At 41.5% G+C, this 12,144-nt stretch overlaps 1 protein-coding gene across 49 annotated transcripts in view; it reads left to right on the forward strand.

The window, feature by feature from the left end:
• The window catches only part of rims2a (regulating synaptic membrane exocytosis 2a), a 133,555-nt gene that overhangs the window by 67,998 nt on the left and 53,413 nt on the right, over positions 1-12,144 (forward strand). For 31 of the 49 annotated variants that reach the window (XM_086154700.1, XM_086154708.1, XM_086154691.1 and 28 more), the window contains 7 exons: positions 6,420-6,631; positions 7,894-8,013; positions 9,124-9,223; positions 9,388-9,511; positions 10,041-10,087; positions 10,233-10,345; positions 11,937-11,984. In XM_086154700.1, coding sequence (XP_086010826.1) covers positions 6,420-6,631; positions 7,894-8,013; positions 9,124-9,223; positions 9,388-9,511; positions 10,041-10,087; positions 10,233-10,345; positions 11,937-11,984 — 764 coding nt within the window. Of the gene's footprint in view, positions 1-6,152; positions 6,221-6,419; positions 6,632-7,893; positions 8,014-9,123; positions 9,224-9,387; positions 9,512-10,040; positions 10,088-10,232; positions 10,346-11,936; positions 11,985-12,144 lie in introns of all 49 variants that reach the window. The other 18 variants (XM_086154699.1, XM_086154705.1, XM_086154731.1 and 15 more) reach the window with 3 other exon arrangements.

Below are 12,144 nucleotides of genomic sequence, written 5' to 3' on the forward strand. Positions count from 1 at the left end.
AGGGTTATGTAAGACAGAGACAAACATGGAGAGGGCTGGGATGTGGGAGTTGAGTGAAACCAGGTGAAATGAGTTTATCAGCACTGCAGTTTATCTTGCTGAGTAGTTATATGCTTTTATACGTGTAAATGACAAACTAGTCCCGAACAGCGGTTGAAAAGAAGTCTTTGTTAGTTCCTGGTTCAATGCTGATGGTGTTATCCTACATAAAGTGAATATATCTCTATTCATCTATTTAATAATTATTGCACAAAATGGGTCCATAATGAACCCCCGTATTACCAGAAATAACAATTTATGTTTTTATCAGCAACTGTCAGGAGAGAAAATATACGTTTGTCCAAAGTAAAACCTCAAATAACCTCAAAAAGTCTAGTAATGCATGCTTTAATTGACATAGCCATCTGTTTTGCCAGTGTATTTGCAATCTATTTGCTTGGAGACACAGCATACGTAGCCAAATTTATAAACACGTATTTGCAAAGTCTATGGGTCTTTGGCCCTGCTCCTTCGAGATGACATTTGTTATAATCTAAAATTGATATTATTGTATTTTTTTTAACTGTTTAATATTAGACATGGGGAGGGGGGGTGATAGGGGCAGCAGTTTGGTTTGCTTTTGTCGTATCACCAAACCAAAGCACCTGCCACATGGCCGAAATGTTTAATCTAGAGGGGAACAGAGGAATTCTGTTCGTCTGCGCTGTTATGTAACTGTTCTTCTCACCCAGGGAAGCAGCCCAGTGCTGGCGCTACATTATTGATGTGGGAGTTTCCAGGTAGCCACAAAGCAAAAACACAGAGCAAAGCGGTCTGTTTGGAGGGTCATTTTCAGCTGTTTTTGTGTTTGTGTCTGCCTGCCTCCTCCACAGGCCAGCCTGCACAGGACAGACAGCAAAAACAAAAGCATGTGTTGAACTTTTAACCTGTGTAGGTACAGCATCCCCAACTAGAGACATAATACACTCTTACAGACGATTATGTGAGGCTGTCAGTGCTATCAATGTATCGCTTGATTATTACATGCAGAGTTGGATAAATTGTTCAGAAAATGTTATCTGACACAGTTAAATCTGATGTAGTCACAGCAGACTTAAGATATAGAACCTCGGCCCCAGATTTGAACATTTGATAGTATTAGTGCATTAATGACTGAATTCATATAATCAGTTAAACCTTATGTAATATTTCTAGATCAGCTTTTGGAAAAAAGTGATAATGTAACTTTCTTTTAGAAAGATAAGTCAGTCATTTTTGACAAAATAATTGCCAAATCAAGTGGTTTCAGCTCAACTGTCCAAAAAGTGGACATCTTCAAATACCAAGTTTGATCAGTGTCTAATTTCAGTCTGAAGAAAAGACCCGTTAATGGAATATGATTTAAATGTACTCTGACGGACAAACAAAGCAGTCTTAGATCAGCCACGGCAGGAAAACAGTTCCCCTCTTGAGGAAAAAGGCAGAATAAGACAGTCAGGCAAAGACCATAAGTTGTATTCGAGTTAGAGACCAGAGAAAAGATGGGAAAGAGGGTAAAAAGCGCCTTTCGGCCATATGCGGCTCGTCAGTGTCGTGGGGTTTCTGCGCTCGGCTTGACTGGGTGAGTAGATGAGTGTGTAACAGCAGGCTAAGCAGGGTGCATGTCATGCTCTCAAATCTCCAAAATCCCCAAGGGGGAGGGGGCTGCTGTAGAAGCAGGAGAGCTTGATGGAATGAGGAGAGGGAGAGTTCAAGAGAAGGAGGAGATAGGAGAAGCGAGGGTGTGCCAGCTGTAATGGGCCTGACTCGTGTCTCCGGGAGCTGAAGACTGATTTACCGGGATGGACCTCGTCTTGTGTTTTCCGCTTTATTGATTTCCCTGACATGCAGCCTCATAATAGTGCCGAACAGACAGAAACTGAGAGGCCGGCTGGCCGACAGAAGCAGAGAGGCGGGCATTGCTTCGTGACGGCCAAAGTTACACAGTCATTAATGACTCTAAGGATCGTTTTTTTTTTGTGCCTTGCTAATACTTTTGGGGTCGTCCTATTTGCTCACATGCTAAGAAGCTTTTCTTAGTAATATGAGTATCTGTTTTATACATGTTACAATTTGTTTCCCCCCCTGTTTGTTTAGTTTCCACTGTATTTATTTTGATCTAAAACATTTCCAAAACAACTTAACAGCCTCACCTCCCTGGCGGGGCGAGTATGTTTAAACATACAAAAGGTTTCGACTCTGCCTTTTTTCTGTTCTTGCTGCTTGAATTGTAGTAAAAACTGCGTCAATAATTAATGATCCAATTAATAGTTTACACTGGTTTTTATTGAGCTGTCAAAGTGATGGAGAGCGTGGCGGCGGTGAACTCCGCTGCTGCCTGCACTCTGCTTTCGGCCTGAATCAGCACTTTGCGGCCTCAGAGCCCGGGCAAAATGACTGGGCTGGGCGCAGACTGCTGATGCTCACAATTTATGGCCGTGATGAGTTTCCTGCTCCCTGAAAAAAAAAACGCACAGTGCCTCGCTGGGGATCAGTGCCCAATTGTGGCATGCCACTGTTAATAAAGCTCGAGGAAAGAATAGGAAGACGCTGTATGTGTCTCCCCGCTGGCGCCCACTCAGATCATTTTTGGCAGATTGGAGGGTGGGCCGTTCGAGGCGGGGAATTGTCGATGGGAGAAAAAGCCGGTGCAGGTGGAGGATGAACTGACTTTCAAAACTGACCGAAGATATTTCTTCCTCGTCTGTCCATATCTCTTTCTCTCCTTCTCCTCGATAGTGAGTGTTGGCCTTAAGCTGTTTGCACTATCATAGTCACATTAGGCAAGTGACTTGCTGTACGGAGAGTGTCTACTAAGCTGAGCTGTACTGTGGTGTGTATGATGCCGACAGAATCGCAGCTGGGAGGCAAAGAGGGTAATCACTGCTGTCAGCTGTTGGTTAAAGGGTCAAAAAGGGCAAAGCCTGTCTGGGGACATCCATAATGTTTTATCACAATGCATAACTGTGTGCAGTAAGTACTTTTAGCACACTCCTAGACTGATGAATGAATAGTGATCAGAAGGAAGAAGGGAAAGTCTTTGTCAATCTCAGCCTGGCATTGTAGGTGAATCGTAAATTGTTTGTTGAAATTATGTATGAATGTAGCCAAGAGCAGCGATTGTAAATTTCACCTACTGAAATACATGTTTCTATTAACGAGATAGCAGGCTTATAAATATACAAAAATAAAAAAATACATAAAATTTATCAGACTATACTGATAAATTTTAATACACACACACACACACACACACACACACACACACACACACACACACACACACACACACACACATATATACATATGTAAATATATCAGTCGGATATTCTATGATACATTTTTCTTGGAAATTTAGAACCCTTTTTCTGATTGTAAAAAGCAGCAAAGCGCTGGTAGTGTGAGGGTGTTTGGGTTTATTTTTTCCCAAATAGATTTGCAGGTCAAGAAGTGAAACAAATGCATGTGCACACTTGCATCGATGAGGCTGAGATATTATTGTGATATCATAAGGGGCTGTGCTGCTAATAACTTTAAACAAATGGTTTATGCTGTGATATTGGTTTTAACTGGTTAATTTTTTAGCCATTTACATAATAGATTTAAACATCAGTGCAATAAAAACAAGTGTTTAACTCAGCCATGGTAAAAAATCCCATTTTATAATCAAAGATTTAATTTGGGGTTTGCAAGACACTGGTGCATCTGCATCTGAGTAATAATTTTATGCTTCCCTATACCTACACGAATACTTCCAACTACATTCTCACATACGACTGCTGTATTAAAAAACAAAATAATATAACAAATTAATCTCAAAAATTTTAAATTCCTGAATGCATATGAAATGCATTTATAATTTATAAGATATGTAAAATAACAGGTACATTTAAGTGTGTATAAGGAAGTTGTGTTAAATCTGAGAATATCAATATGAAAAGGTTTCATTTGGCACATTGACCAACTATGTTAACAGTATCTAATTGTGAGAGCAAAGAATGAATGGAGCAATAGTGTATATATTAGTATGGTTCTGATATGCTCTACAGTTGTACTTTGAGGACATCGTCTGTATTTATCCTCAGTAGCACCGTCAATACACAGCATCCTCCTCCTTTACAGCTTCTTTTTAAAATGTATTTATACTTATGTGCTGCTTTTTTCTTGATTTCGAGTCCTCAGCCAAATAATGCTTGAAGGAGGCCTCTCTTTATAGATCCATTAGAATCTGCAGCTCTTTGCAGAGGAAGTGAAGTGTGAAAAATGTGATGTATATGGCCAAGGGGGTCGTACAGATGCTGTGTTTTCAGATGACCTTACCTGGCCCGCGGCATCACTAGAGCGTCATACATTCACGCAAGCACAAATGTATACCAACAGCTGCGTGTGTGATAGGGAAAGACTGCATGTTAGAGCCAAAGTGAGATTTAAAATAGACTTCTTAATCTCTCATAAGCTTTAATGAAAACATTTTGTTCAGGGAAATATACAAACTCACTTTATTATTGAATTGTAAAATTGCCTGTCTGTACATGTGAATGACACCTAAACCTATAATGCTTCTACACAGTGGGATAATAAATGCATAGTCGCTACCTAATAAATGCTAACCTGCCAGTCATCTGTACAAAGACAAGCTCAGTTTGGCTAAACAACAGTTTCTCTCTGAAAAGGAAAAAAAACTTTGTCCTGAATTAGATAATTTTCTTTACCGCCTCAACCTTTTGTCTTTCTCATCTCTCTATTGGGAATCTTGCTGCTACCTTTGGATTCAATTTTGTGTCACTTTCTCTAATTGGCTTGGATTTTTATTCCTCTCATACAAATTGAATGTCCTCTTCATCTCTAATCTCTGCATTCACATGGAAGTCGGTTAAATCCTGTCACATGACAATGTGGTTCTGTACACACAGATCATATAGTGATGGTGTGTTGACGATGCCTTCTATTTTTGCTTGTAGCTTTGACTGATATATGATTTTTGGACTAGTTTAAGTACTAATGGGACTTCTTTGGAGTTCTTGAACTCCGGTCAGATTAATGAGGAAAATAAAACTCCAAAATACTCTTGAAGGTATTTGTTCAGTCTGAATTTCACACTCTTTGTCCACTTTTACACACAAGCAGTAAATGCACACTCATCTTTGCTCTGCCAAACATCTAACTACAACCTAGCACTCCTGAAGCCCCATTTAACAGTAATTTGTTATTTAGTAGGTAAGTAGTTAGCAACAGTAAGTTACATACATACAACACCTCTGCTGATCACAATCAATTAGTTTGGTTAATAATCTTCATCGGCATTTACTTGATCGCACAGTTGCAGGATTTAAAGTTTGGATCTTCGAGATGCATTGTCAAGTATGTTAGAGGTTGGACATTTCAGGCATACTCCTCTCCAAACGATCGGACATTTCTCAATCGCTGAGGACTTCCGATGGAAGAGGTCAAAACTTATTATGCTGAACTGTTGTTTACTGCAGATGTCTTGCGTGTAGTGATGGGATTCCAGCGGAATCAGACTGTCTTCCTTTTGTTTGTCCGTTTTTTTTTTTGCCTTTGTCAACTTAGTGGGAAGAATTAGTGACCAGATTCCAACTGGTCCTTTGTAGTGAGTCCCTATGTTTCCTGGGAGGTTTGCAAACATGCCTTGCTCATGACTTTGTGTGCTTTTGCTGCATTCATCGACCTTCCGAGTAATTTTCACACCCCGAAATACTGGAACCGAGACAAAGTGTTGCAGGATGGAAAAGGCGAAGAGGTGGATGAAATCATGTACTCAAAGAGGCTGAAACCGAATGTGCTGTACCTGAAAATGCAACCTTGTATTTCTCCCCCCCCACGTGCTGAGTTGACGAAATCAGTATTTTGTTTTAAATTATTAATACTTCGGCTGTATTTTTTCTTCCTCTCAGAGATCTTTGAAGAGTTGATGACCGCCACTAGAGTTTGAGCAGAATGCGTGTGTGAAAATGTGTCTAAATGAGTCGTGGACTACCTTGTCAAGCTGTGTTTGTGTGTGAGTTATGTGTCTGTCTTGCTGTTTATGTCACTTAGTTTTGGTTTGTGATGTCCTCACTCGTCCCTCTCGCTGTCCTCTCTCGTGTATGCACCTCCCCTCGCACACTTTACAGGAGATTTGGATGGCCATTGGTGGGACCATTCGTCTTGGCATAGCAGCGAGGCCTCCCCAATGTCTTTGGTGAGACATGTGGAGCCCTGCCTTGACCCCGCCCTGTCACTCCTGCCCCCTCGACCCCATCTGTCTCTTTCTTCTCCCCCCCTCCCCCCCAAGCCCCCTTCTCCCAGAGTCTTTTGTCATTTCATGTTTCCTTTGTTTTATTTACACCTTTGCATGTTGTTTTTCTGTTTTTCTTTCTGTTTTTATCCCAAACCTGTAGGGGACAGTCAAAGGGGAAAAAGAAAAACTATTGAGCAGGCATTTATGTCTGAGCCGTCACACACCTTATCTGAGAGGCAAAAGAAAATGGTGCGCTTTGGGGGACACTCATTTGAAGAGGACTTGGCGTGGTGTGAACCGCAGGTTAAAGACTCGGGAGTTGATACGTGCAGTAGCACTACCCTAAACGAGGAGCATAGCCATAGCGAGAAGGTACTGAGACAATCTAGCCTGCATTTTGTTATTAATTTTATTATTATTTATGACCTCCCCATCAAGTCTTTGTTTGCTCTCTCTCACTAAGTGTAAATAGGTGAGATGTTTTTTTTTTGTTTTTTTTTGAGTTTCTTTGACATTTAAATTGATTTCTCTTGCGATTTTGTTCCTTTTTGTTTTCGTCACTTTTGGCTCCACCTTGCTCGGTGTTGCCGAAAAGGTCTTGTGGGGACACCCTCAACCCCTCTTTGCTTGCTACTTGTACTTGCTGTTTTGCTCCCCCGAACAGACGCAAACACATCTTACAGTAGTTGTAAAGGAAACGCTTCGACACACAACCTCTATGTTTGTAATGGCACAAAGGAATGTGGGTCTTTCCTAGTTGCATGCTCGTTCTCCTCCGTATGTGGTGTTCTTGCTCTGCAGCAGTCCTGTCCAGTGCAGTAGGCACACCTTTATGTAGGCCAACCCTCTCACTCTGCTGCCCTTCCCCACAGCACCCAGTCCAGACAGAACCTGCCCCTGACCACTTTCCACTCACTTCTATATCAACACCAAAATGACTGTAAGCACATGTGATAGGAGAAGATTGGATTTCTTTTGCACAAGAAATGAAAACATTTGTTTTTCTTTTTTCCCTCCTACTGCCGCGTCACCCTATCTGTGTCTCATCGCTTTATTCTGTGATGTCTGTTTTCCACCCTTTTCGGATCCGTAAACTGGCACCTCCATGGTCCTCTTCATTTGTTCGTCTATCATAGATAACCTCCTCCCCCCTTCTTCACAGTCCACTTCCACCTGATTACTCCACTTGATGGTGGTTATATGTGTGTGTACACTGAAGCTGTGGTGTGAGAACTAATTGTTTCTGCCCTTTGTTTGATGAAGTGGTATGAGGAGTGTTGGGGCTGCTTGCTGTACTCTGCATGGGGCGCTGCATGATGCTCACTTCACCTTCACACACTGACAGGTTCACACAAGCTCCACCTGTGAAATTAATGTAGTTTTGATTTTTTTTTTCTTCCCCCCTAAAATTCAAATCCATAGTTTTCTGGTCAAATCAAGCTCGGAAAATCAATATCCCGGCCTTTATTATCATCAAGAGAGCTTTGAGTTTGTGTGAACTTCTGCCCGAGTGAAAGTATTCTTCCCCAAAGCTCCCCGTTCACTCAGGCCAGTTGTTTGCTCTGATCTGAAATGATCACACTCAAGTGAATGAGTTGTTAAACACAAGGTGTGTTGTTGCTCTGACCTTGTAGCACCCGGTGACATGGCAGCCATCCAAAGATGGGGATCGCCTTATAGGGCGTATTTTGCTCAACAAGCGAATGAAAGATGGAAGTGTGCCTCGAGACTCAGGAGCTCTGCTTGGTCTGAAGGTGAGTGTTCTATAGTTCTGTGAGGTTCATTTCTCAAAAATTTGTGCTGTGAATTATATGCGTGCTCTTTATTTTTCCCATGCCATTACATGTAACGTCTGCTCCGCGACGGCGTGATTGTTCCTCTTATTAATGTGGATAAGCGGTGTCTTAATAAACCATACTTTTCATTTGAGCTCTAGCTTTTGCACAATCATTGCGGTGGTTATATAGCGAATATCATTACAATTCCTTTACAATTTTTGAATAAAGCAGCGTCTCCTCAACTTTACGCCAAGCAAAGACGATGGATCGGCAGTTCTTTCTGGCAACATTGTCTTGTGTGTAGGTAAAACAAACAAAGAAGAGGCAAAAGAAAAAGGGATGTCATAAAGAGAGAGCGAGAGAGAGAAAGCGGCGAGAAGGGGAAATATAATTACTGATTGAACAAGCCTCCCGAAATGGAATGTTATTTTCTGCTCAGTGCCCCGGTGCTTTTTCTGTCTTCTCAGCAGCAGCAAACCAACTCTGCAGTCCAGCCATTCAGTCCATCCGTCAGGGTGCCAGCCTCACCCTCAGTGTCCATCTCTCTCTCTCGCTCTCTTTTCCTCTGCAGCCTGCCGCTCTGGCTCCAGCCTGTTACATAAAGCCATTTCATTTAACAGACTTCCCTAAGCTCCTTTGTATGTTGGCATTCAGCTTCCATTAAGAAGGATTTTTATTTGTATGATGCCGGTGTAAGCTGGGTAGAGTGGAATACAACAGCTCAGGACTATACAATACAGCTATAGCCCAGAGGCCTTCACCGTTACTGAAACACAGAACAAGACTAGTGTCCCAAATGAGGAAAGCATAGTCTTGAACTTTACAAAAAAAGAAAAGAAATGTGAGATGCACTTTTACCATTTACCCTTTGCTGCCTAGAATGCTTTTATTTATGAACCATGCCTCACAGGCAAGAATTCAAGTAAAACTGCTTTTAAAGATTAAAAAAAAAAAAAACGTCTGCTTCTTCAAGTTGCCATGCTATTTTACATCTTCACAGGAAAAATGAAAATGTCCCATTACTGCCCTAGTCCGCTCAAGGGTTCAGGTTCAACGATTTTATTCATCATCCCTCTTCTTCCACAGGTGGTGGGAGGCAAGATGACGGAATCTGGCAGACTTTGTGCTTTCATCACCAAAGTGAGGAAAGGAAGTCTGGCAGACACTGTCGGACACCTCAGACCAGGTACGCGGGAATGCACGCGAGCTCATCATCAGCAGTACGACATCCCGTGGAATTCTGGCCTCTGAACGTGCATGACAGTGCATATTATTCACACAGAGACCTTAAAAGAGGCAAAGCTCTAAAGAATATAAACTATGGTAATATTTTCTATTTTTTTTTTACAGGTGACCAGGTGCTGGAGTGGAATGGGAAACTTTTACAAGGAGCTACATTTAAAGAAGTTTACAATATCATACTAGAATCCAAGCCTGAGCCACAGGTGGAGCTGGTGGTGTCACGGCCTATAGGGTGAGGGCTCACACACACTTTCCATATGTACTTTCATGATGTTCTGTCCGTTCTTCGTTCCAAGGCCAAATGACTTAATTTGATTCGTTCATATCAATCCGAACAAAACCTTACGCTTTTGTGAAGTTGTTTATCATTCTCTACGAAGCGGAAAAGCTTATTGAATCATGTGTAAAACGTACATACATCATCTGCTTCAAACACATTCGGATCAATACTCAAGACTTATATTCATCAATCCGTTCGATAAAGCCTGTTGGCTTTGCTCGCGCGTGCACGTCCACCATCCCTCTCATTCAGTTGCCTCCCATCATGTCGAAAGAGGAAATTGTGGTAGAAACAGCAGCACTTTTGCTTTGTCAATTTGTATATCTCACCTGCTTTGTTCTGCTGAGGGAGCAGCAGTGTGAATGAAGACTAATGTGCTACTTAGGGTCATTAAAGCACAGTGTATTCAGCATTAGGGCATCGATTCTCTCTGTCCTGCTCCTTTCGCCCCGTCTCACCCTCTCTTACTGTCTTCCTTCAGAGATATTCCAAGGATACCAGACAGCACACATGCACAACTGGAATCAAGTGAGTTTTGTCTGCCTATATCCATTTGTTTTGTTTTCTTTTCAAATCAGACCTTGAAACATCTGAGAAATACCCTCTCTTTCTCTTGTCTCATGACATTTGCTCATGTTTTCAAAAAAAAAAATGTTTTCCTCCCCCTTTCAAGGTTCAAGTTCTTTTGAGTCTCAGAAGATGGATCGCCCGTCCATCTCCGTCACGTCCCCTATGAGTCCCAGTATGTTGAGGGACGCCCCCCAGTACTTGTCAGGACAGCTCTCAGTAAGTATCCTCAGCATGACATGTAGCCTGCATGCGATCCTGTGGAGGAACTGTGATGATAAATGGATTAAACCATTGTTAACATTGGTTTTGCAGCCGTGTCAAGGCCACCATTTGAGGCCTTTGTAATTTAACTCTCACTTTATGTATCAATGACACAGTTCAAAACAAAATTAAGGTTTCGTTTCAAGCCAACATTAAGGCCACTTGCCGCAGCTCCCTTATCATCTTATTCTGCCAGCTCTTGACCAACCCAGTACAGGGTTGTAGGTCGGGTTACTGTGTGTTGCTCATTGAACCCACCAGGGATAAATGGAGTTAAACAACAATTCAAACAAGAGCTAAAACTAGCTCTAAAATTTAGGATCCAAGAGGGATTTTTAGCTTTTATAGCTTGACCACATGAAAAGCACACTAATGGCATTTTTTTTTTACGTGAAATAGGGGTTGATGTCTGCTGTATTTTTAGGCTCAGCTGATTTGATGAACAGAAGAATATCAGAGTCTCCTAAACCTGTGGACAAATTTAAATTCTTCATTTATAATTTTATGTTTCGTTTCAAGGAATTTCCCTTGCAACCCAATAGCATTGCTTGCATCACCCCTTGAATAGTCGCTGTGTCCAGGTCAGATTTTTCCAAAAGTTGCTTTTCACATATGAAGCACAGTTTTGTAGATTTTCTGTGTAAATACATGGAGGAGATTTGCATAGAGCACAGAGGAGGTGGACGTAACACCAATGCTTTGAGAAGTGTTTTGAATACAGCAGCTGGACCTGAAGATCATAATCTCTGTTTACGCTTTGTTGGTGACTCTTCTGTAAACTGAGCTTCTTCAGCAGCAAACGTTTCATTTTGCTCCAGTTGCAAAAACAGTAGCACACATTTCCACCGTAAATCCCCTAGAGAGAAAGAGAGAGAGAGAACGATAGAGAGAGAGAGTGAGAGAGCGTTACCCTGGCTCGATCTGCTTTAAAACAAAATCTTTAAAACAAAATCCACATGAGGGAGCTGGTTGGTTTAAGGCCATTCAGACTAACTTATTTTTGACACTTGCTTTCACACTTATGCATCATCCTGCTAAAGCCGGGATAATTTCAGGTTTACTGTGCATGTATGAGAGAGGCTTAAGTAAAAATTGCGAGAGCTGAAGTTCCTGACAGGCCACAGTTTAGAATAATCGGCACAAATAACGTTTAAGCATTCTTCAGATTGTTTTTGAGACAGAAAATAGAGTTAATGTCTTTGTGCCAAATGCTCTGCAACACAAGAGGAAATGTTCAGAGGACAGCTGTAATTGTGACCCAATGAAAATGTGATTAAATCATTCAAAAAATTTAGGGAAATGTCATTTTAAATAAAACGAAGACTCAAATGGGAGGTGAAAAATTAAAATATGAATGAAACCTCTGACCTAAATCTCGCATTGAGGGTTACCAAAAAACCTCTGTTGCTGTGTTTTGAGTGTATTGTGACTTTTTGTTGATGTTTCGTGGGACTTTGGTTTTATTGCATTTTGTTTTCTTTTTTCTTTTTCTTTTCTTTTTTTTCTTTCCTTTTATTCTTTTTGCTGTTTAATTTTGCTTATCCAGAGCCAAAGCCTTAGTAGAAGAACAACGCCTTTTGCCCCTAGGGTCCAGGTAATGGGCCCTGTCTGAAGGGCACAATCTATTTGGTCTTTGCTCATTGACTGTTGACTGGCCTTTTTTTCTGTTTCCATACCTTGGAAAATGCATTTCCAGGGAAATGGTAGCTTCAAGCCAACCCCCCTTCCCTTCCCCCGGTCCGCCCCTCCTTAGT

This window comes from Fistularia commersonii, chromosome 11 (genome assembly GCF_037954325.1).
Source record: "Fistularia commersonii isolate RoL2024-O1a breed Wild chromosome 11, RoL_Fcom_v1.0, whole genome shotgun sequence".
NCBI classification, from domain to species: Eukaryota; Metazoa; Chordata; class Actinopteri; order Syngnathiformes; family Fistulariidae; genus Fistularia; species Fistularia commersonii.